Genomic DNA, 24,897 nt, shown 5'->3' with positions numbered 1-24,897 from the left:
CGCCGACGAGTCGCCGACGCCCGTGAGATATTTGGCATGCTAAATATCTGGACCTGTCGGCGATTCACAATCCTGCTGTGTGAATGTGTTCTGACTGAAAACTACATCGGAGTCGGAGTTATAGACCAGAATATCAGTATTTTAATAGATAGGCCTATATTTACAATTATATCAAACCGAAACAAAGCACAAACATTTGCGTGACCAGCAGCAACAGCAGGACATTTGCAAAATTATGAATTTACCCCCAACTCTCTTTGCAAAACACAGTCCTTGCTCCCCTCGTCTTCCCAACCATTTCCTGCATTAACTGTTTTTTTTGTTAGTTTTTTTTTTGCTACAAATCAGTGCACAGACAATTTGTAGGCTATCATTTTTTATAACAAATTCAGTGTCGCGCGAGAACTCCGGTCTCACGCACGCGTGATCTTCCGTTATTTCCTATCACTTCTCGCGTTTGTTTGGTTGTGAAACGTAGCTTGCGGACCAGGCAGAAGTTGTCGGCGATTCTTACTTTTGTAAAGTCATGCAGTGTGAAACCTCCTGTCGCCGATCCATCGTGCAGTGTGAACACAGCAGCAACTGAATGTTACCCCAGATAGTCATGCAGTGTGAAAACAACAGTGACCCGACTATTTTGAAAATCGTGCAGTCTGAACTCGGCATTACCTGAAGATAACATGCTCACCTGATCTTCACCGAATCTGCACCTGAACTCTGAAAACTCCCCTTTGCACGTGTGTCACTTTAAATAAAACTGTGTTTGGATCCACTTACCTCTGTCTCCGTGCCTGTATCCTGACACATAATTATTAAACATTAAACCGTTTTAACATTAAAAATACATACAGTACTGATTGATCTAATCTTTGTCATGAAATTCTTGAAACTCTTGTTTAACTTCTTTTATTTATTTCTAAAATCTGATGTAAAATATCCCTTGCTTTCAGCATGGCTATCAAGGTTACGTAAAATTATATCTGAACTCACATTAAACCTTTTTAATATTAAATAAAGCACATAATCAGTACCTGAGATTGTGATATTGTTAAAGGTGTCTTCGCAGAAATAGAAAACGTTTCTAAAATAGAAAAATAATTCCCTATATCCAATATCAGATGGTTAACAAACCTGTGATTAAAATGAAAAAAATACCTTTTATCACGTGTCGGTGTTTGACATCAAAGTTCAGCGAGAGCATATGCTTTTCAGTGTTTTGATTCATCAGTGAGTGAAATCATTCATTCACTGAATCAATCAGTTGAGTGTATGATTCAGTGACTCATTCATAAAGAATATGAATATTCAGAAGTAGGCGAAAAAACGCGTGTGTAAATGGCAGTATATCAGAATTCACAGTATTCATTAAACAGTACTACTTACAGCGAGAATCTGAAGTGATCTACAAACCACTTCCCTACTAATTACACCTCCTACACAGTCGTCACCTGGATATCCACAATAAAGGCTAGATGTCTTACGGCGGAGTCTCTATCGTCATCACCGACGGCCATCTTGTCACAGGCAAGCTTTCTGGCGGGCTCTGTGGTGCCTGATGTAAGATGAGTGATCAGCACCAACACAAATACTCTTATCTCGTTGAAATCTTGACGGATTTACAAACGGTTTGGTTTCTTACAAACGTTATTAACGTGGCTATAATTCTGGATGATTATTTATTGATACACTTATTATTCATAAGTATGCAGTGTCATAACTACATCTCTGACGTTTATAACAAACCAAACTGTTTGAAAATCGGTAGAAAATTTAGCAAGTTATAGTTATTTAAAAAGTACATGCACCATTAAAACACAATGTTACGAGTGAGCGAGCTGCCTGTGGCAAGATGGCCGCCAGGTGCGGACGTCGACCTCCATTGGCCAGCAGCGCGGACGAGACATTTAGCCTTTATTATGGATATCTATGGTCGTCACTAGTACTGCTCTTCTTCTACTTCACTTTCCTTGCCTTTTAAGCTTCACTTTCGCCACCTAATGATAGGCATACAGATTGTATTGCATAAATCACGAGAAGGTGTAAGTCATCCTGTTTGGTTTCCTGAGTTTTTAATTATGAAACTCTATAAGGTAGGGTAAGGTTTGGGGGTTTTTTATTACCATGAGTCTGTATTAATTTGATAGTATAATATTTTATGTTTCATGACTAGCTGTTATTTCATACTTCAAAAGATTCAAAAGCAATTTAAGCTAGTCTTATCAACATTTAAAATTATTTACTTCAAAAGATTATTTTAGTCAATGACATCCACTCTTGTTTCTTCACAGGAGGTGTAAGAATTTCCTTTCTCGAATTTTCTGTCATTTTTGCAACAGCACTTCATGGCATTGACAGAGTTTACCAGCTTTCCGTGTTTTCACTGTTATACCGTAGGGGTCGCTCTTACGCATCTTCTGAAAGAGTACAGAATCTCCTGATCAAAACACAGGCATAAAAGGAGCTGAAACAAGCAATAAAAGCATTGCATATTAGCCTAGGAAAACCCAGACAACTTCCGGCAAATGTAGATTTGCTCTGAAAGTTAGTCTGGCAAAGAGCTCATTCAAGCCCGTTTCCAATCCGTCGAAATCGCGGCACCAATCAGAAACGTTGGGGCGGGCTTTACACGATGACGACAGCGCTGGGATTTTGAAGCAGATTTTGTAGCCTACATTACAAAGATGGATGCCGCCGTCGAACATCACTCGTTCCAATCAGCTATCGCGTCTGTTTTAAGCCATTTGACCGTTTCCTTTTTGTTAAAAACCGAGCAAAGAACAACACTCGGAGATGTGTCTCCGCCGCTCTGCATACGTCATCTCCTTCATCGCTCTGATTGGGTTTAGGTCTATCCGCGACGTCCGTTGGTGACGCCCCTCTGGAAATGATTTGTCTATGACGCTTTGCCAGACCATAACTCGGTTACAACTGAGAATGATCTGGTTTTAACCAGGCTAATTGCATATGCACGTTGTAGCTAGTGTTTGAAAAAGACGTGATTTTCTCAGCTTTTTTGTACAAAAAGTAGCTTTTTTTTTGTTGATAAAAAAATCAAATGCACGAAGCTAGAATAAAATCTCTTTTGTTTTGTTTGTTTGTTTAAAATCAGATCCTCTGTTCTATCTTTTTATATATTTTATGATCATACAACAAAATATTCTGGTGGCCATTACGTTTTTTTTGAAAATTATCAAAAAATATGGCAGTGGTTGGCAACTTTAAAAAAAAAAAAAAAGAAAGAAAGAAAGAAACCGTTAATCACATCTCGGGTCACCTGTCATTTTTACAATTTAATTTCATAACAAATATTATGGCATTTGAAGGTCAGTATTTTAACAGGTATGTGTGAAGACTCAAATCGTCTGACTTTACAATACTATAATAACAAACATTTAGAAATCAGATCTTTACTATACTACTTATGCTTTAATTTTTACTTCATTCAATCCATAGGGGGAAAAAAGCTCATCTCCCCAAGTAAAAAAAATAAAAAATTAAAGAGACAAACATTAACATGAATTTGCTTGACTTTAACATGCTTATTTGCAAATGCGATGACAAACGCATAGCTCACCCGTTTCAGGCCTGCTATTACACTCCCATGATCTGTTTGTTAGGACAGATGGTCTGGAGCGTCTCTAAGCTGAAGGCCCTCGCCTGTAAGAGGGATAGAAATGGGTTGCAAAGTTACAAAGCCATAGACAAGGATTCCTGTCAAAGCTGAAAGCAAATGTGTGGACCATTCCTGAATATACAGAAAGACACTTTAAAGGGATAGTTCACTTTGAAATTAATTTTTGGTATGTTTTAGCTTACCTCAAGGGCATCCAAGATGTAGGTGTCTTTGTTTCCGCAGTAGTTTCAATTTTGATATTTTTAGGTCAAACCGTTCTTGTCTGTCAGTCATATAATGCAGGTCTATGGTCACCACCTCAAAGAGCATGACCAGAGAAGTCCAAATTAAACATGATTTAATGACTCGTAAATGTAAGTTCACATTGATGGCCTAAGACACGAAACGAACAGTATTTATATCGTTTTTACCTCTTGTAAACACAGCCACGTCCAAGTGATCTGAGCTGCGCAAGCGTCGTAATGCGTCGGAAGTGATCTCTCGCGCGTGTACGTCACTCATTGTTTACACAGAGATTTCAGAAGTGTCACCTTTCACTGTGAAGATCTAAACATATTTAGATATACAGGAAATCGCAATGGAAGACGACTTCGATATATCAACAGATGACGTTGAATTTTTTTCGCAACCGCGCGAGAGATCACTTCTGGCGCTTTACGACGCTTGCGCAGACCGAAGCGCCGGCGCCCTCAGATCACTTGGACGTGGCTGTGTTTACAAGAGGTAAAAACGATATAAATACTGTTCGTTTCGTGTCTTAGGCCATCAATGTGTACTTACATTTACGAGTCATTAAATCATGTTTAATTTGGACTTCTCTGTGCATGCTCTTTGAGGTGGTGACCATAGACCTGCATTATATGACTGACAGACAAGAACAGTTTGACCTAAAAATATCAAAATTGAAACTACTGCGGAAACAAAGACACCTACATCTTGGATGCCCTTGAGGTAAGCTAAAACATATCAAATATTAATTTCAAAGTGAACTATCCCTTTAAAGGCAGAACTGCAGAGATAAGTTGGAAAGTTACTCATTTCCCTATGAGAAAAGCCAGATTGCTAAAACTAAATCATTTTGTTGAGATCATTCTGATGATATAAATGTAAGTGCATAAATCTTAATAGATATTATAGGCCAGACTATGTTGTAAAGCCCAATGGCGGGTCTTGCCCTCCATTATGAAAGCTATGGATGTGTTTTGCTACCATGAGGACGTGCAGGCTGGTATTGTGCTAGTTTTGGCCAATATTTTATTGCTTTTAAAGCTTCTGCTTCCTTCCTCGGATGAAGTATTACAACTACTGTTTGTTATTGAGCCAAGAAATCACAGGTAACAGGGGCCATTCACCGTCCGCCAGAAGGAGGGGTTGTGCACTTCACGGAGAATTGACTTTATATTGAGTCTCATAAAACACTGCAAGCTTCTCAAAGACGTTTCTATGGAAGCAAATAAATAGATGTGTTTTTCCCCGTCCCTTTCTGGAGTCAGAAGCGAGATGGTCACCATCCAGCCTGCATCTCTTTTGGCAAAGGATCGTTGGTATGTTTGGAAAAATACTCCACCGAGGGTTTTTGGGTCATTAATAAAGCCTAATTGCAGCTAACCTAGCTGTTATCGGCTTCTCCTTAAACAAGCAATTTGCTATGAAATTCGAGATTCTGCACTCATTTATGCTGTGTTGGTCAGTTCAGCGTTTATATAAACACTTTATAAATCCTTCATATGAAGACGTGCGAGCCTGCGGCCAGCCTCTGTTGCCTGCAGCTCTTTCTTCATGCTTATTTTAAAATGAGGCCATCTCAGATGTTTCTTATAGTTTATTGAGGAACCACAATCCATCGACAAAAAAAAAAAAAAAAAAAAAGTCCTGGATTGCGATTTCTTGATTTGGACTTTAGAGTTATTGCCTTTGTCTGCACTAAGCAAAATATACATGTTTCATTTCTAGGGGAAAGTTGAGAGAGACTGCCAACAACACTGAAAATTAGGGCTTCGTTTAGCAGGAAATTACAAATCCGCCTTTCAGACGACGGCATCCTACCTGTACATCACTCGCTAAAGACCTGGAGGAGATCGGTCACGGCCCGACCCACGACAGAGGCAACTTGGACCGTTTATTTCTCATTTACATTAAGAATGATGTTCTAAATAACAGCTTCCATGTATATGTAGTGCAAATGACTTCATTAAAGGAGTGGTTTCACTTTAAAAAAAATACAATATTTGATTAAGGGTCAGTGACGTACAGAATAAAGGTGCAGTTACGTTTTGCATTTGCTTTTTTACTTACTTTTTCATTTTGCAGGCAAAACGCCGCAGCCTAATTTAACTCGTTTCTGAAAGAGTACTGAATCTCCGAAACAAAACACAGGCAAAAAAGAAGCGGAAACAAGCAATAAACGCATTGCTAATGCACAATTTAGTCTCGATTTTCTCAGCTTTTTGTTCAAAATATTGCTTTTCTTGACACTTAAAATGTCATGTGGTGTAACCATCAAGTAAAAAAATAATAATACATTTTCCTTATTGAATACATGTGAGGGTATACATTTCATAAAGGTTTTTGTTTAATATATGTAAGGTAGAATTATTTTTTATATATGCAAATTCATAATGTTTTTGGCAAGTCTCACCATGTCATAAAATAATCTGAACATTTTTAGACTTGTTGACCTTGACACAGTAATTGTTCTTATTATATATTAAATGATCATATAATAAAATTATATATATTTTGTGGACAAAAGATGGTCAAATCTTTTTGGAATATTTTTAAAAGGAATAATAATAAAAGATCAAAAAATTATTTTAACGCAAATTACAGTAAAACATGCTCATGAAAGTATTTGTACTGTATGTATGAATTGCATTTTAAGTTATTTTTTGAATAAATTAATGGGGAGGACAAAGGACAAAAAAAAAAATCACATCAGTGACCCTTAACCTCTTAAAAACACACCGTGGGCTCCGATCTTCATTCACTCCAGAGCTGCGTCCTCAATCCTCATTTGAGGCTGGGAGTTTGACGAGGATCCAAGAGAATACAACACATGGCATATAAACTACAGGCCAGCCGACAAGGGACCCATCCGAAAATCAGCGCTACATCAGGGCCGTAACCGTGAGAGGAGATGAAAAATGAAAAGTTTTACAGCCTATGTCTTCCATATGAGGGCCGCAACCCCATGATGGACGCTTGCAGCTGTGGGACTGTGGGACTGTGGGACGCGCTGGGAGTGATGATTTGCATAGCCATTGGTCAACAGCTGCTGATGTCATTAAGGGTGACTGGGAGAGGTGTATTCATCCGTTCTCCAACTGGTCTTTGACGACCAGCCCCTAAAAGTTTTTTAAAAGTTCCATTTCTAAACTGGTCTGCTTCTGCGGTTTAATGCTGCCTTCACATGCAATCGGAATTATCATGTGACTTTCCTAGTTGAAAATTGGAATTGAACAATGCTCAGGGATGGGCGTCCCATGTTTTTCCACAACAACTACAACTACATCACCTTGTCTTCCTGTTAAGATTTTTAAGCATATTTACATCCATGAATAACCATTTGAAGCATATTCTATATTTTGTACACAGCAAAAGTAGCACATATTTGACTGAAATGTCTAGATAGCGCTGTGAATGTTTGGGCCTTTCTCAATCTGTGTTCTTGTCTGTACTTGTGTCCTTGTGTTCTTGTGAAACGTCATCTTTTGTGGCCCAAGTACTGTCCCAATACACAAGTTTGCATTTTGGCAAGAACAGTTAAAAATCCCGGATGTGTTCTTGACACACCCATTTTACCGAGGATGCATCGGTTGGTAACTTGTGTGAACTTGACGGCAGAAATATCCCAGCATTCAATTCGGCATTCGAGGAAGGAGAGGCAGGTCAATACAGTATTTCGTTTTTCTACAATTACGTACACTATTTCATCACTAAATTCACTTCTGAGAACATTTGATGCGAGAAATCAACTGTGTAGATTTCAAATATTGGCATTTTACGAAAATGTATGGCTAATCGAAAATGTGCTCAAACGTTTTCGGAAGTGAGAATCTCCATAAGCGCCTGCGGGTGTAACGTTAGCTATCGAGCCAACCGGCCAGTTTGCTCACAGACTCGTTTTTCCCCACAGTCAAGAGACCATTGCAGCCTGGCTGTTATCGTCAATAATTCTCGTTATGTTTGGGTACTGCAGACGGTGTCTGTGCGGGGGAATTATTGCGCAATACCAGCAAGAACACATCGTCTCAAACTGTCAGCAGCGTTCTGTGTGCTCGTCACCTTGTGAGTTAATTCTTCCAAGAACAACTAGCAAGAGCGTTCTCCCCAAGAACACAAGTCCGTTCTTTGCATTCTTGGTTTTGAGAAACACCCTTTGTGTTACGAAACTGCTCTGACAGACCGGTTGAAGATCCAAACAAAACTCTTACATAGTTCTGGCATGAAACTCTGAATGGTGCAGGCTGGTAGGTCTTTAGCTTATTGGTAGCAATCATGTCGTTATCTACTTAGCACAGCTGATTGCTGTCCTCAAAGATCTCCAATCTCCAGAGAGTTGGCATGACAGAATAGGGGTTGTACACAATCATAATCCAAATGATCAGAACCACAGGGCAAATAATCCAAATATCAACAAAGTCCAACAATCCAGGCAGAGGATCAGAACCATAACACTGGAAAACAATAGAGAGCACTCAGAAATGCAGTGTAACACTAACACGACTTAGCAAAGAGTGAGTGAAAACACAGGACTTATATAAGCGGAGCTTAACAGAATAATGACACACAGCTGGAAGTAATCAAGCATAATGAATGAGTCCCGGCAATGGTTATGGGAAAGTTCATGATCAGAGAACAAAGGAGACGGGAGGAGTGCCCTCTGGTGGAGATCATGGGCGCTCCAGCTGGATGTGTTTCTCAACAAACTTTACATTTTGGCTTTAAAAATCAACAAGAATAAACCTTGAAATGATTCCTAATCTTTCCGACAACAAAGCGTTTGAACACGACGAGTGTGTAATGGCATGTGAAGGCAGCATAAGCATAACCAACCCAATCTCACGGCAATTCGTACGAATTTTACGAGGTGGCTAATTCGGAACAATTCGTACGACCTCACTCGTACGAATTAGGACGATTTTTGCTAAATCGTACATATTTTACGAGTTGCCCAATTCATATGAATTCGTACAAATGACTTACCCCTGAACCCGCCCCTAAACCTACTCATCACGTGGGTTTAGACAAATCGTACAAATTCGTACGAGTGAGGTCGTACGAATTCGTACGAATTAGCCACCGTTTAATCACTCGTACAAATTCGTACGAATTGGTCGTGAGATAGCGTTGGCATAACAGTGCCCGACAATGTTACAATGATTGAGATGACCAATCAAATCAAAGAAGGTGGGATTTACTGTTCACAGAAACCAAACGCGAATTCAAGCACGACGCTGCAGTGTTTAACAGTGAAAGAGTGTGAGATAAGATGCAAGTTGCTCAACATTTAATTTTTCACAGTAACCCCAATAATATCCAGTTCTGCAAAGTGGCCAACGTTTTTGTCAAATTTTTCCATTTAATCGAAAATATAGGCATTCAGGATTGAATATGACGAGACAAGAAGCATTTTTTGCCTTTTTTAACATATTGAATGTGTGAGAATTTTAAAATATATTTTCAAACAGCTCAAATTGATTACTTTACAAAAATTCTTCTTATAATGTTCTTCTTTCTTTTTCTTTATTCCCCTCAAACCATTTAAATCATTTATTTAATTAAAATAAAATGAACATAACTATTTAGACCCCTCCCAAAAAACAAGCCCAATGTTCAAGACATGATTACACTCTTGCTCCTGTAAACTCCCATAATTCTCTTTTAGTGTTGGACAAGCTTCTTTCCTCGAGGGAAAAATCGTAATGTATTTAATATCTCAATTACGATAGGCAGGATTCCAGATCTCGGTTAGAAACCGGTCTTGCGTCACTGAAACGAGACGAAGTGTAAACTTCTGACCGCATTGTGAAAGCACCATTTACCGAAGGGAATGAGATTGAAGATTATTTGCAAACGGTGAACTTTTGTCTTGTGGATGACATAAACGTGCAAAAAAAAAAAAAATGCAACGATAGTCGCTCAAAAAGGGTCAGAGAAAATGGCCCCTATTATAAGAGAAGATTTACTGTGGGCAAAGCTCATTAGACTCAAGAAACTAGTGGAGACACAATGAATAATGGCTTGTCTCGGTATGTTTGTGCAGTCCTCTTTAATCTGTGTCACTGTGCCCGCTGTTCTGTGGATGTTGGCACGGTTCCCGCTGGATAACTGACAGTGCCCACCATACGCCCTTCTCCTGTGCCCTACTCACCCAGCCTGAACCCACTGCTTCTCCAAAGCGCTCCACCTGACCTGGCACCACAACCGCTCTCTGCCGCCACTCGTACGCCTCCGTAATTACACACTAAATGAGAAACAGGAAAATGTAATAACTCAGACTGGTGATAATGAAATAAAACTGTGAAGAAGAAAAAACACCACTCTGCATTTCAGCGATCGGGAATATCATCTGAGCTGCAGTAATTTCCCAGATGAAGTAGTGTCTAGCCTCTGAAACGGTAAAGTGAGGCGGCCGTTATAAGGATCGGGAGTGGGAAATGAAGCCGAGACTCTCAGACTTTTGGCCCAGGAGCCATTTTGCTCTCTTTCTTTCTTTCTTTCTTTCTTTCTTTCTTTCTTTCTTTCTTTCTTTCTTTCTTTCTTTATCACCTTTTCTCCTCACAATGCAAAACGTTTATGATCATAAACAGGCCTGGAGAAAGCCATTTACATTTTCTTAAGTATGACTAAAGCACATGTATGACAGCAAACAGCTTCATTTGTGGGTCAATGACAAATTAAAGTGTCCATAACAACAACAACAAAAAAATCATAATTTTTTTTTTTAATTTTCAAGAAAATGTTACATTAACCATACCGTAACAATAATATATCATCCTGCAATATACATTGCTATATTGCTTGTTTATATATATATAAATTATTGGAATTGTTTATTGAAAATGTATTCGTGTTGGCTTCATGCGGTTTTGATAGTATTGTGATTAGCATTTTACAATTTTCAAGAAAAGGTTTAATTTTATCACTTAGATTTAATGTCAAGTGGTGTAACCAAGTAAAATGTTATATATGTTTATACACTTTGAATACATGTGACTATGCACATCTAAATCTTTTTTTATTTATAATTTTTTTTACAAATATCATGCATTATTCATAAATATAATAATATTTTTGGAGCGTCGCACCACATGACATTTTACAACCTGCACTATCCTTGCCTTGTCATTAATGAAAGGTCAAATTATCTGATATTTTAAGAAATGTATTGAGCTTGACACACATTCCTGAGGGTCCTCTCCATTATATAATGTCTTGATATTTCCAAAAATGAATTTGAAAACAGAAATAATTTTAAAAATAGCTCATTATTTAAATTGCATTTTGAATCTATTAAATAAATTGATAGAGAGGACAAAATGACTGTCACGCCATTCATTGACCCTATTAGTATCTTTATTACGACTTCAAACCGAAATGAGCATTAAAGGAGAAAAGTCTACATCCCACCTAATCTGTGTAACCTCCTGGAAGTTTAGAAGCCTTTCCACCAAACTGAGCCGCTTCTGCTTAATTGACTTCTATTCTCAGCCGGCTCCCTGGCTGTTTTCACAGGGACATCACCGCAGGACTCTCGTTTCATACTGCGCCTGCCAGCTGACTCATGAAAACACACAGCAACGCGCTCCAGTGTCTCGTTGCATTTAGCACTTACACTAACCAAACCCCATTGTTATTCTAGCTCAACACTGAGGAATATGCTGAATGCCTCTTCTGAGCACCTTGCTTGTTTTCTGAAGGAGCAGCCCTCCTGCATTTCTGTTTATCTTTCCAAAATGAGCCATACAGTATATAATGGATTGGGACCTGGAGAACAAGGCCACAAACTAACATGTTCAGTGGAAATACACAGATTCACTGGCCGATTAAACACGATCAGACACAATGTGCAATACATTTCCCATGCTCTGGTAAACTCCTCATTCACTAATATATAACCATACAAGCTGTGTACAGAAAGAGTTACAGTATGTTTAAATGATCTCAGATCTACATTGCACATCATTTTTGTTACTCTGAAATCATTATTACTACAAATTGAATGTGTGATTTGCAATGTTTTTTTTAATCCATCATCTAATTCATCACTGTGTCTGTAAAAAAATTGCTGTAGTTATGCAGCTGTTTGCCAGTAACTTACTGTAGATTTAAATTGATGTATATTTACTGGCAACAGTTTGTTCAAAGTTAAATGAACATTAAACATTAACAAGTCTTTGTCTTTACAGAATAAAATTATAAAATAACAATCTAATGCAAAGCATTCTGGGAACCAGAAATCTTCATCAACCTTTTTCTGTTTTTTTTTTTCCTTCATATTTTGGTTCCCAGAATGCTTTGCATGAGGCTGTTATTTTAGTTTTATTCTGTAAAGATAAAGACTTGTTAATGTTTAATGTTCATTTAACTTTGAACAAACTGTTGCCAGTAAATAACATCAATTTAAAACTACAGTAAGTTACTGGCAAGCAGCTGCCAGTAATACTGTAATTTCTACAGATTTTTTTTACAGTGAGCATGTCAGGCATCCAAACCTGGCATGATACATCACTGTTGTCTCGCTCTGGTGACACTGATCTAACACTGAAAGACGCAATGCAAAATATACACATAACATACAGAAACACAGGCAGCTTGGGAATAGATGAGTGAGAGGGATGAATAAAAAAGGCAGAATCTGAGAGTAAAGACAGACAGATGGGCCTGGGAGGGAGAGAGGAGGGCCAACTTGGCCCGTTGAAGTGTTTCTTATGTAATACCACACTTGTACTTGTGTGCCAAAGCTTTTTAGCATGTTTGTAAACCTGGCAGGTCTAAAGCACAGCTTTGAAATCAATATTTGAAATAAGTTTTCATCTGTCTTCTATCCTAAGAAACACAGATAAATTGAAAAAACACTTTCAGACAGAACTGAACCTGCCACGCCGTGTCCATTTTATTGCAATTGATGGGTTTGCGGCCTAATTAACTATCTTTAGTCTAAAACATCAACATTCTTGTGTGTGTGTGTGTGTGTGTGTGTGTGTGCAATTAAAAACTCAGTGTAAGAGCGGTCAGCAACGTTTCCTTACAAAATATCAGTCTGGAAAAGTTTAAGACAGCAAATGGCAGATGTGTATGACGATTTCAAGAATAACGACGTAATGTTTTTAGAGTAATTTCATAATTGGCCTTTTACGAGAATAGAGTCATAATATTACAAGTTTAATAATATTTTGAAAGATTGAAAATGACGAGAAATAGTCATTCCATTATGAGATTAAATTTGTAATGAAAATAACATTCTTCTCATAATTTATATTATAATTCTCATGTATTGGTGTATTCGCATAATATAGCGACTTTAACCTCATATTCATGTAACTTTGACTTTATTCTCAAAATAGGCTACTTAACTGACTTTATTCTCATAATCTCATGTTTATTTTTGAAATGCTATGATTTGCTTGTAAAAAGACCTAAGATTATTCTAAAATCATATACTAAAAATCAGAATGGAAAAATTATAGATTTGCTTGTATGTATTGTATAAGCAAATTGAAAAATATAGTTTATGTCTATATATATAATTGAATTGAATTGAATTTATTTGACAAGTTTACAAAACTGTACAAAATAACTAGCATCCCATACATGTTGAGGATAAAGATGCAATAAAGCCGATGGATTATTTCCGATGGATTATTTCCAATAATCACATAATATACACCCAATATTTAGATTTAAAACACAAAAATCCTAACTAAGTCAAGACTTAAATAAAATAAAATGAATTAAATACAAAGCTATATATTTTTGGGATTGTTAAGGCACCAGAGAAAGCTTTTGACCAGTTTATTAAATGTAATTCCATTAGTTTGTCCTGCTCTCGCTCTAAGGAATCCCTGGGATATCCCGTAAACGAGCAGGATGATCCACTCCTCGGTATCGACCCGATCAGGTGATTTACCACCCACACTGTTTGCAGTGGCAGCGTCCCAATGACTATCTGTCAGCATCGGCCGCTGCTGTTTGATTACAGTGTGCCACATGTATCCGTCAACACACGCTGAGACACACATGTGTATATGTGTGTTTGGGGGAGAGAGGAAGTATCAGGTGTGGGTTTGGTTAACAGAGGGCTTTTCCTCTGTCAGTACGCACCTAAAGAGCAGTCTCCGGGACCCGGGGGCATCAGGCGCTGAAAGCTCGGACTCTGTCCCAACACATGTGAAGAGGGTTCAATGCAGTCATACATGAGAGAGAGAGAGAGAGAGAGAGAGAGAGAGAGAGAGAGAGAGAGAGAGAGAGAGAGAGAGAGAGAGAGAGAGAGAGAGAGAGAGAGAGAGAGAGAGAGAGAGAGAGAGAGAGAGAGAGAGAGAGAGAGAGAGAGAGAGAGCGATGCTGACAAGACGATTCCTTCTGTTTTTTCTCTATTGATTTAATCTTAAACCTGTAAAGCCTGACATTTACATACTGCGTGTGTATACACTATAAAAAATGCTGGGTTGTTTCAACCCAACTTTGGGTCAAATATGGACAAACCCAGCTGTTGGGTTACATTTTTAAATTGCATTTTTAATCCAACGTTTGGGTTTGTCCATATTTGACCCACAATTGAGTTAAAACAACCCAGCATTTTTTAGTGTTCATTCAATCAAGATTTTTAGACCACATTTCAGAAACCATTCATTCTGAAATCCAGATTATTCAAATGGATTCACATTGAAAAGCTGTTCTGTGAACAAACGCTTTTGACACGCAACTGTACTCGTACTCATATGTTGTACTACACTATAAAAAATGCTGGGTTGTTTCAACCCAACTTTGGGTCAAATATGGACAAACCCAGCCGTTGGGTTACATAAATTGCATTTTTAATCCAACGTTTGGGTTTGTCCATATTTGACCCAAAGTTGGGTTGAAACAACCCAGCATTTTTTAGAGTGTTTTATATATATATATATATATTATATATACTCTTTATTTTTTTTAAATAAAGAATTTTGTTATAAATACATACATTTGCATATGTTGAGTATCATTTTTGATAAATCATGCTTTTATGCCTCACATTTTATGATATGAGAACATTAAGCTTATACACGAGTTGGAAAAAAGGCCCAAACTGAGCAAAAATATGCAATTTTGTGCAGATGCTGATATTTATATGGCCCAAAAGTAAGATGAGATACTGGTGCTTGAAGTGTAAAACAATGAGATCTTTCAGATACTTTCATAAATTGCATATAAATATCAGTTATCACTCTCTATCTGCCAATAAAATAGTAAGATGATATTTAAATGCTTAGTTTTATGATCAAAGCTCTGCAGTTTTAAAACATATAATACAATGCAATGCAATGATGATAGAGACAATAGCAAAAAAGCATAATGCATCATTTGATATGTTAGCCTTATTTTTCTGAAACGTGATCTATGCACTCTAAAAATGCTGGGTTGTTTCAACCCAAATTGGGGTCAAATATGGACAAACCCAACCATAGGGTTAAAAAAAATGTATTAAAATGTGTAACCCAACGGTTGGATTCATCCATAATTTACCCAAATTTGGGTTAAAACAACCCTGCATTTTTTAGAGTGTGGTCCAGTCCATTAAATGTTCATCTTGAAATATTGCTAACAATATAGAAGTTATTATTTTTACTTTAAAAATCAGTGAAGATTTCACAGCAAAAAGACCTGTGAACCACGAGCTGAAGGAGGACAGTTTTACAATTATACTAAAATGACTTTTACTTGCTAGAAACAAAGTCTAAGCTATTAATCAGAAGGACTGTAGATTGTGTGCAACAGGTTTATCAGCAAAGTTTTGTTCATATTGATTATTAGGAGGCTTTAGAAATTTCCACACTGGCATAACCATAATGATATTTAAACATTTTCACCGGTTGACAAATCTCCAACTTCCTTAACCATCGTCAATTTTCATACGGTTTAAATCGCGATATGAGCTCTGGAAATCTGCCGTCTACAAATATCCTCAAGTTTATCAAGTTCTTTGAGAGATATATACTCATTAAATCCTTTTACAAATAGAGCCTTCAAGCCAATTAAATATCCAAGAAAAACACGAAACCCTAAATATGTGGTTGTGATCTAGAAGGATGACTACATCTCTGGTTTGGTCTTAAAACACTTTTTAAATGTTAGATATTCCAAAAACGCACTTGGCGGATAAACGCAATCCCTCCGGCTCATACTGTAATTTAGAGAAGAGTTTATACGGCCATTAAGAGAACAGATCATCTTACTGTAAAAAGCTGATTCAATGCATTCACCATCTTATATGTCAAGAGAATGTCTAAATGTCTGTGTCTCTGTACTTTAGCTTCTAATGAGATGTAATATCTGGCCAAAATCAGTCCTAGACACTTTTTTTGATAGTCTAGACATTGTACGTAACTTTGCAACTAACTGTCATTACAGTATTACTACGCCCAAGGCGTCATATACGACGCTTTTGCCAAAGCGTACATATCCTACGCACATGGCACCCTTTAGCGTCAATATAACACGCTTCGGTTATGGGTAGGTTTAGGTCTGGGGTAGTGTTAGGGTTAGACCACTAGGAGGCGCCTTCTGCCCCGTATATATATGCGTCTCATATTTACGCTAAAGGGTGCCATGTGCGTAGGATATGTACGCTTTGGCAAAAGCTGTTTTGGTTAGGGTTAGAAAGTTTGATATGTAGCCTACATATTAGTTAAGTTACTCATAGTCAATAGAAAGTATGTTGGGGAGCATCAAAATAAAGTGTTAGCAGATATTTAAAAAGACAATCTAATACTGATGTTGACATGCAAAGTTACTTATAGTTAGTAGAATGTCTAAAGTGGACCATCGAAATAAAGTGTTACTTACCCATGACTTTATCATTTTTACCATCAACATTGTTTTCCTCAAAGAGCCATTGAAACTTAATAAACCTGTATATTTTTCAAGAAAATAACCTGTGAGAAGCACTTCTAAACAAACTGACTAATTGCTAAGCATAACAGATTCAAAAAGAGGAAATGAGAAATAAGTGCATGGCAGAGATATGAGAAATGAAACAGCGGCTCCTGTAAACTACCCGTTCACCATTCTCATCTTTAACCCAAACAGCCCTAAACACTTCACCCCCGGGTCAAAGAAAATTCAATCATTCTGAAAACATAAAACACCCGGCCTCCCATAATCCCCCAGTGGTGTGTTTCCACTTTAGCAATAATTGTATTTTCTCTTCAGATATCTAATAGAACAGCAGCAGCAATGGCTTGGTGCTTGTTTAATTTCTTCCATCTGTTCTCTTTAGGACCCAAAGAGAAGTTAAACAAAAGGGGGAGGCCATTATTAGGAATACAGTTTACAGAAGTGCCAGCAGAGCCTGTATAGTTCAGCCTCCAACAGGCCAAGAATTTCACCTTTCCTCAAATCCTCGAGCAGCTCATTCATCTTTATGAAGATCTCCAAAAGACTGTTGTCAAAATGTTTATGCAATTCTGTATATAATCAGCAGATGGAATTCGAAACTCTGAACAATATATTTTTAATGGGGAATAATAGCAGGGTGCTTTCAGTTTGCGCCATGAAGAAAAAAAAAGAAATGTATGGACTCAAGAATACCTGTCCTTAATAACTACTGAATTGTGAGGCAGCTCGGGTACTTATGTATGAAGCATTGAGTTTTAAGTAATACATTTCACTGCGAATATGCCCAGACTGCTGTAAAGAGCCAAGAAGCAAGCGCTTGCAGATGTGTTGAGATGAAAGATGTTTCCTTAGTCATCGGCGCCATCTAGAGGAGAAAACAGACAGTAATATCCAATCCCTTATATATACAAGACACTTTGGGGGATTTTATAACACCATTTTTTTTTAGCATGTCACTTGAGGGAGTAATTTTTATGCAGCTATATTGAACAGTTAAAGAAAAGATAATTGTTCATCCAATGCTATATTCATTTATACGAATCTGTTCCCTCAATGATTCTTGAGTACTGGGACAAAACAGCCGACAAAACTAAAATTCAACTGCATGAATCAAGAAATAATCACTTGGTGTGTATATAGGGCAAAAACAATCAGATACAAAAAAAATACTGTGTCAGTTATTGTACACATATACTGTATGTAGCTTTCATTACAGTAAATAAATGAATTAATTCATACCCTGGGTTCAAACTGATGTTCTGCTGCATCCATTGAACTGTCACCACACTACAAAAAAATAGTTTTTCAGTAAAATATCTATGCATTTTTAAATCAAGATACATTTACTTTCAACATGTAACCTGTAGTTGTTGTGTTAGCTATTTTGTTGTAGCTGCTTAAATTAGTTTTAATTTGCAACTTTTATACTGCTGTCCTTTTTGTGTGTTTTATGGAAAGCGCTTTGTGCTCCTTTCTGGTTGTTGAAATGGCACTATATAGATAAAAATTGAATTGAATTGAATTACTTGAGAAGCAAAATGACTGAAGATATAAAGTCTTGTTTTCTGAAAAATTTATCAAAATTAAGTGACTTAAAACAACAAATATCTGCAAATGATTACCCCAGATCTTTTTTAGAATAAACTTTAAAAAAATCTAGATTAATAAATGTTTACATATTAAACAAGTCAAAAAAAAAAAAACACACACACACACACACAAACACACACACACACACATATACTATATATATATATATATATATATATATATATACACTCTAAAAATGCTGGGTTGTTTCAACCCAAATTGGGGTCAAATATGGACAAACCCAACCATTGGGTTAAAAAAATGTTATTAAAATTTGTAACCCAACGGTTTGATTCGTCCATAATTGACCCAAGTTTGGGTTAAAACAATCCTGCATTTTTTTGAGTGTATATATATATATATATATATGCAGTGCACAGTCAGAAAATCACAGGTGCAAAGCCTTATAAAGTTTATATAAATTGAGACACAAAGATGCCTTACAGAAAATGTCTGCATGGAGGGCAAACACGCGTTGGGGAACTGTGAGTAAATCTTCATTTCCATTTGCGTCATAGTCATGTCATTGCGTTTGCTTCTGTCACTGTGGAGGATCTGGCTGTACAGAGATAACCGACAACAACCTGCTAAAACAACACGGACATGCAGCAATTTCCAACATTTGTCTCTTCATTGATGTTATCTTCTAATGACGTCTAAACCAGATCCAACACACCTTCATTGGTGAATTAAGCTGTAAAATATTCAAAAAATATCGAGATTATACACTATTGTAGGCTAATATTCAACAATATGCTTAAATAAAATATGGCCTTAAACTCTAAATGAGGCATATTTGGATAAACATAAAAAAGTATTCATGGAATTTGTCATAGACGGCATGAGCAAAAATGTTCTATGCTAGACCTACCTAAAATCAGAAAAGCAAAAAATTGCACATTTTTATGAAAGGTAGGCCTAAGTTAAAAAGAGAAAAAGCAGCCTTAATGGTGTGTGTATCTGATTTATTAATATGAGGCAGACAGTTTATTTAACTTTAGTCATGATGTTTGAGCTGAAAGGCTGTCTGTTCACTCTTATCTGTGAGCATACAAACCCTTGTGTAAACTGAGATGTAGATTTATAGTTGGTTTGAATGCACTGTCACACCAGTCCATCTGCAGCAGGTGCACATTCATACTAAGCGGATATTCGGGTTGTTGCATTGGTCAAATTAAGATCTGCACGGTCAGAAATGAAGTTAGTGAACATTTATCTCTTTGGGATTTTTGCTTTTGTGTCATCCGATGTCATTTCCACCTCCACAGATGTGCAAAAGATAACAAATGCAATTAAGATGCGCATCTGGAATGAAATATTCCTGATGAAAGATTTGACACGCAATGTTGTGACCAATAGGAAGGCACCTGAGTTCATGATGGAGTTATATGATGCCGTTGCGGACTCGAACGGAACGCTGAAAAACTCGAAAGTTCTGGAAGGAAATATTGTGAGAAGTTTCGAAGGTGCGTAAATGTAAAAGGTGAAATGGCTGATGTTACTCTGGACGTTTAGATGCTAATGCGGAGATTTTTTGTTCTAATCTAGGACAGTCCAGCGGCTCATATCACTACTTTAATCTGACATCATTCGGACTGGACGAGCGCGTGATCAAAGCAGAATTCCGATGGTTTCGCCGTAAACATCATTTTATGGGACGTCATCATTTTTACAAAGTAAGTTGGGCATTTAAGTACTTTTAAAAGTCGATTTAAGTATGCAGTGGATTATACAGTGATAGGCAAATTATCATGAAACGGCCAGATAAATTCTAAGAACGTTTTGCTAACGTTCCCATTAAGTTATGATTATGTTATTTCTTGAATATTCCCTCAAAGTTTACAGCGTCCAGGTTTTTTATTATTATTATATATACGAATGTTAAAAGTATATTCCATTTTAGAATTTACAAACATGAGAACGTTACTTGTTTTGAAAGTTATCTGAACGTTCTAAAACATTTATTTTTTTAAAACATTAGACGAACATCCAACTGTTTCAGAAAAAAAAACTTTCCATGAATAAAATAATATATATATTTTTTGTGCTAACATTACTAAAAAATGGACAACTTTGAACAAATGTTCTATTAACATTACATTAAGAATGTTTGCTCATTACTTTGAGAGAACCTTGCTAGAACGTTCCCTGTTAGCTGGAAGGAAATGTTCAAGGCTGTTGATGTTCGACTCTGTTTTAGATCGACTTGTATGAAGTGCTGGACAGCAGACCTAAACCTCGGCGAGGGAATTTGATAAGCTCAAGGTTATTACCTGTCTACACCAAAGGATGGGAGGTATTCAACATCACACAAATGGTAAATATATAAATATATATTATATGAAGAGGAAAACAAATTGTAATCATTTTGTTTGTGCTGCTGTTGCAAAAATAACTCCTAAATTATTAACAGGTGACCAAATGGATTCTTCACAGCGGTACAAATAATGGTATCCTGGTCGTGACTGCTTTACCTTCAGGGAACTGGTTTGAGTCCAGCATTAAGATGGACAAGCAGTCAGATGAGACAAATGCATATCTGGTTATATATTCAGATGATGGACAAAAGCACTACCAACACCCACCTTTCTACACAGGTAATTAAGCCATAAAACACACTGAAATTCTCCAGACACAAGTATAATACATGGGTGTTTTCTAGACTATACTTTTGGCCCTGTGGTCTTTCAGTTCAGTTTTAGGTCTTTCACACTTTATTTATGGATACATGGAGCCACAATGGCATTTCCATCACATCTCAAATAGCATAGGAAATGGGTGGAAATATTCATATTTTAAGACTGGAAGTCTGGGTCTGCAACCAGGGTAAACCAATAGAATAAGAGGCATTTTAAAAGTAGAAAAAATATTGATGAAGTCCTGGTAAAAGTTTCCAGAAAATGTTTAATGTGACATTCGTATAACAAAAATAAAAAGTTGAAATCTGTTTAGATAAAAATCAACCTTAGGGACATAAAAGGACCTAAAGTTGAAGAAAGACTCATATATTGAATGATAACTAACTATAATGCATAATGAAGAGTGCGTATCATGTGTGTCTTGTGTGTGTGAAAGTTCTGATGTCTGATGTTCTGATGTGAAAGTTCTGATGTTGACTCTCTTTTAGGACAAAATATCAACGCATCCCTTAAATTCCTGGAGCCTAGAGAAAGTTCAGTGAAGTCAACAATGCGGAAGCGCAGGAGCGTGCGTGCCTTACCTTCTACATGCCAGAGAACAAAGCTCTACGTAGACTTCACTAAGATTGGCTGGTCAGGGTGGATAATATCTCCCAGAGGTTATAATGCATACAGTTGCATGGGCTCATGTCCGTTTCCACTGGGCGAAGGTCTACGGGCTACGAATCACGCTACCGTGAGATCCATCATGAACGCGCTGAAACTATCGCAGGAGGCGGGGAAACCGTGCTGTGTTCCTGACGTGCTTCACCCCATCAGCCTCCTGTACTTCGATGACGAGGAAAATGTCGTTCTAAAACAGTATAACGACATGGTTGCGGGCAGTTGTGGCTGCCATTGAAATACGAAACGGCAAGATGTAAACCTATGTTGATGTGTACTGTCCCAAACTTCAATCAAATGTACATTTAGATAGCATTATTTTTAGTTGATATTTGTATGGGTATTTGTAAGTCTAAACCAAATTAAAGATATTAAATGCAAGCATTACAATAATGTCTTTTATAAGTGTCAAACAGATCTACCTCTATCATTATGAGCAAACTACTTAGACTTAGAAACGTCATACTTGAAGCTCTACCCACCAATCTACCAACTCTAGTTACATATTAGGCTTAAAGGAGAACTCCGGCGCAAAATGAACCTTTGGTCTAATAAAACAATGGTACCTATAGTCCAGCCTTTCTCAAAGTGGGTGCCGCGGCACACTGGGGTGCCCCCTGACTGTGTCAGGGGTGCCGCCAAAAAATTACGTAGGCTAAAAAAAAAATATAATCTAAAAAAAATCTGACATTTCATATATAAATATATTTACATAAATACATTCTTCTTCTTTTTAAACATATGAACGTATTAATAAAATTGTAAATTCATTTTAGATAAATATATATACGAAAATATATACGGAAAAAAAACGGTGTTGCCTACGTGTTATCCTCTTTTTAAAATTTGCACCCTGTTGACTTATACGGGGCAAGTTTTAAACCTGCTTTTAGCCTCTTAACAACCTTAATGTGTCATTACAAGTGCACAGCCATATGAGTGAACACGGTGAATCTGACTGCAGTAAATGTGAAAGATATGAATAAAAATGATGTTTATTCAGCCAGCTGCTCACATACCCGTATTTTCTTCCTGTTTTCGGTCGAAGTCCACAGTAGGTGGTTGTCGAGTGCGCGCGCGCGATCATTGGTAACTAAGCAACAGTGGAGACTCAGACTGTCAGCTGTCAGCCGATGACGGTGCTGTATGGTGTTCTGAGAATATCAGCTCAAATGGATAGTTCATCCGAACCAGATGTTGAACACACGGAGGAGGTTTGATCGCGCGCGCGAACTCGACAATCAACTACTGTGGACTTCGACCGAAAACAGGATAAAGAGATTATTCCTGCCTTCGTGAAAGCTCGGATCACAGTTAAGACTGATATATCAGCCCAGGCATCCACGATCCATTGGCAGATAGTGGTGTAAGTCGCCCGGCGCTGTCTCCCCGTCTTGGTGAACGTGTGTTCACCATCCATGTATAAGGCGCTCCGAATTATAAGGCGCACTGTCGTTTTTTGAGAAAATTAAAGGCTTTTAAGTGCGCCTTATAGTGCGGAAAATATGGTATATAAAATTAACCATAAAAATCCGTCTCACAAGACCGAAGCAAGACACACACAACTTGACGCAAGTGACGCAGCGGCAACCCATAGCAACGCGTTATAGCAACAACACCTCAGACTGACAGAAACGTAAAAATAAACGTGAATTTAGCCCACTTTAGTTTTGAACACATTGTCATGTTAATTATAAGCAAATAATTTTTTTTATTGACCACAACATACCAAAAGGTGCCATAAAATTGTTATTATTATTTACAGTTCGTATTATGCCCCTTTCATTACTGTTCTGTCTAAATAAACAGGACATTTGCATTTACATTTGGGTTATGCAGTGTTTTTAAATTATATTTTACACTGGGGTGCCTTGAGATTTTATGCACTTTTGAAAGGTGCCCTGACTGAAAAAAGTTTGAGAAAGGCTGCTATAGTCAACCGTTCTCTGAGATCAGTTTTCATGATAATCGAATGTAAAGAGTTTTATGTCTAAAAACTGTTTAGCGTATAACGCTAGTAATGGGGGCATATAATAAGTAGTTTATACCACTAACAAGGCTCAAAATAGCCCCACACGAACACAGTAACATAATGAGGGTCCCTACATGCAAAACGAAGCATTGAGAACTTTGTGAGTGTACAGACCGTTTAATAAGAAAATAAAGATAAAGACAGTCCACTTCGTGTATACAGACAGGAGCCATCTTTGGAAAACAGTCTCGACTAGTCAAACCACGAACGACGTGCTAAGTGAGCTGAACTGTATGAAGTTCAGTGAACTTCTGAACTGTATGAATGGCGTTCGTGGTTTGATTAGTCGAGTCTGTTTTCCAAAGATGGCTCCTGTCTGTATACACGAAGTGGACTGTCTTTATCTTTATCTTCTTATTAAACGGACTGTACACTTACAAAGTTCTCAATGCTTCGTTTTGCATGTAGGGACCCTCATTATGTTACTGTGTTCGTGTGGGGCTATTTTGAGTCTTGTTAGTGGTATTAACTAGCGATTTCTTTTTACTTATTATATGCCCCCATTACTAGCGTTATACGCTAAACAGTTTTTAGAGATAAAACTCTTTACATTCGATTATCATGAAAACAAATCTCAGAGAACGGTTGACTAGGTACCAATGTTTTATTAGACCAAAGGTTCATTTTGCGCCGGAGTTCTCCTTTAAAGTTTCTGCCAGTACATATACTATTGTAATAGTTGATCATCCGGAGAAAGACGTGCATATTGTCAGACAACGCAGAGTTCCTTTATTTTCTGTGTGTCGTGACAAATACCACTTGTACTAAATGTTGCAACCCAAATTTTTCGGCAGTTTTAGCAGGCGATAAGACACTTGCAAACCTCCTATTCACCACTTGGTGGTGGCAGAAAAATAATCAGCAATTATGACTTTTGAATGGACAAAAATTCAGGCATTTCCTGAATTTTTCCACCATTATTTGAAATCATTTTCCAATGCTGGGTTGTTGTTGTTGTGGTGCAGTCTATTTCAGATAACCCAGTGGGATTAAACAGCATGTGGTCATGGTTGGTCACTGTGTCAATCAGATGGTCTCTTCCTATCTAAATCTAGCAGAATAATCTGCAGTGAGGGCTATAGACTTTATACTGCAAGTCTAAACTCTGGCTTTCTTTATGAGACTATATACTGAATGGGATATAAATAGCAAGATAATCAAAATTAAATCATTAAACAATTGCTCATTGATGATACTTTTATTGGAATGGTTCTTTTCTGAAGCAACAATCCATTTAAATG

General features: G+C 37.3%; 1 protein-coding gene across 1 annotated transcript; it reads left to right on the top strand.

The window, feature by feature from the left end:
• The first annotated feature begins 19,275 nt into the window (after nucleotides 1-19,275).
• Nucleotides 19,276-22,005, top strand: LOC130071356 (bone morphogenetic protein 2-B-like). The gene is made up of 5 exons (XM_056236100.1): nucleotides 19,276-19,788; nucleotides 19,871-19,998; nucleotides 20,523-20,639; nucleotides 20,736-20,919; nucleotides 21,450-22,005. The coding sequence occupies exons 1-5, from the start codon at nucleotides 19,518-19,520 to the stop codon at nucleotides 21,860-21,862; spliced, it is 1,113 nt and encodes a 370-aa protein (XP_056092075.1). The 5' UTR covers nucleotides 19,276-19,517; the 3' UTR covers nucleotides 21,863-22,005.
• The last annotated feature ends 2,892 nt before the right edge of the window (nucleotides 22,006-24,897 follow it).

Source organism: Rhinichthys klamathensis, unplaced genomic scaffold (genome assembly GCF_029890125.1).
Source record: "Rhinichthys klamathensis goyatoka isolate OS25496 unplaced genomic scaffold, OSU_Roscu_1.1 h1tg000438l_1, whole genome shotgun sequence".
Taxonomy (NCBI): domain Eukaryota; kingdom Metazoa; phylum Chordata; class Actinopteri; order Cypriniformes; family Leuciscidae; genus Rhinichthys; species Rhinichthys klamathensis.
The sequence above is the reverse complement of the archived record's forward strand: the minus strand, read 5'-3'. Positions and strand labels throughout refer to the sequence as shown.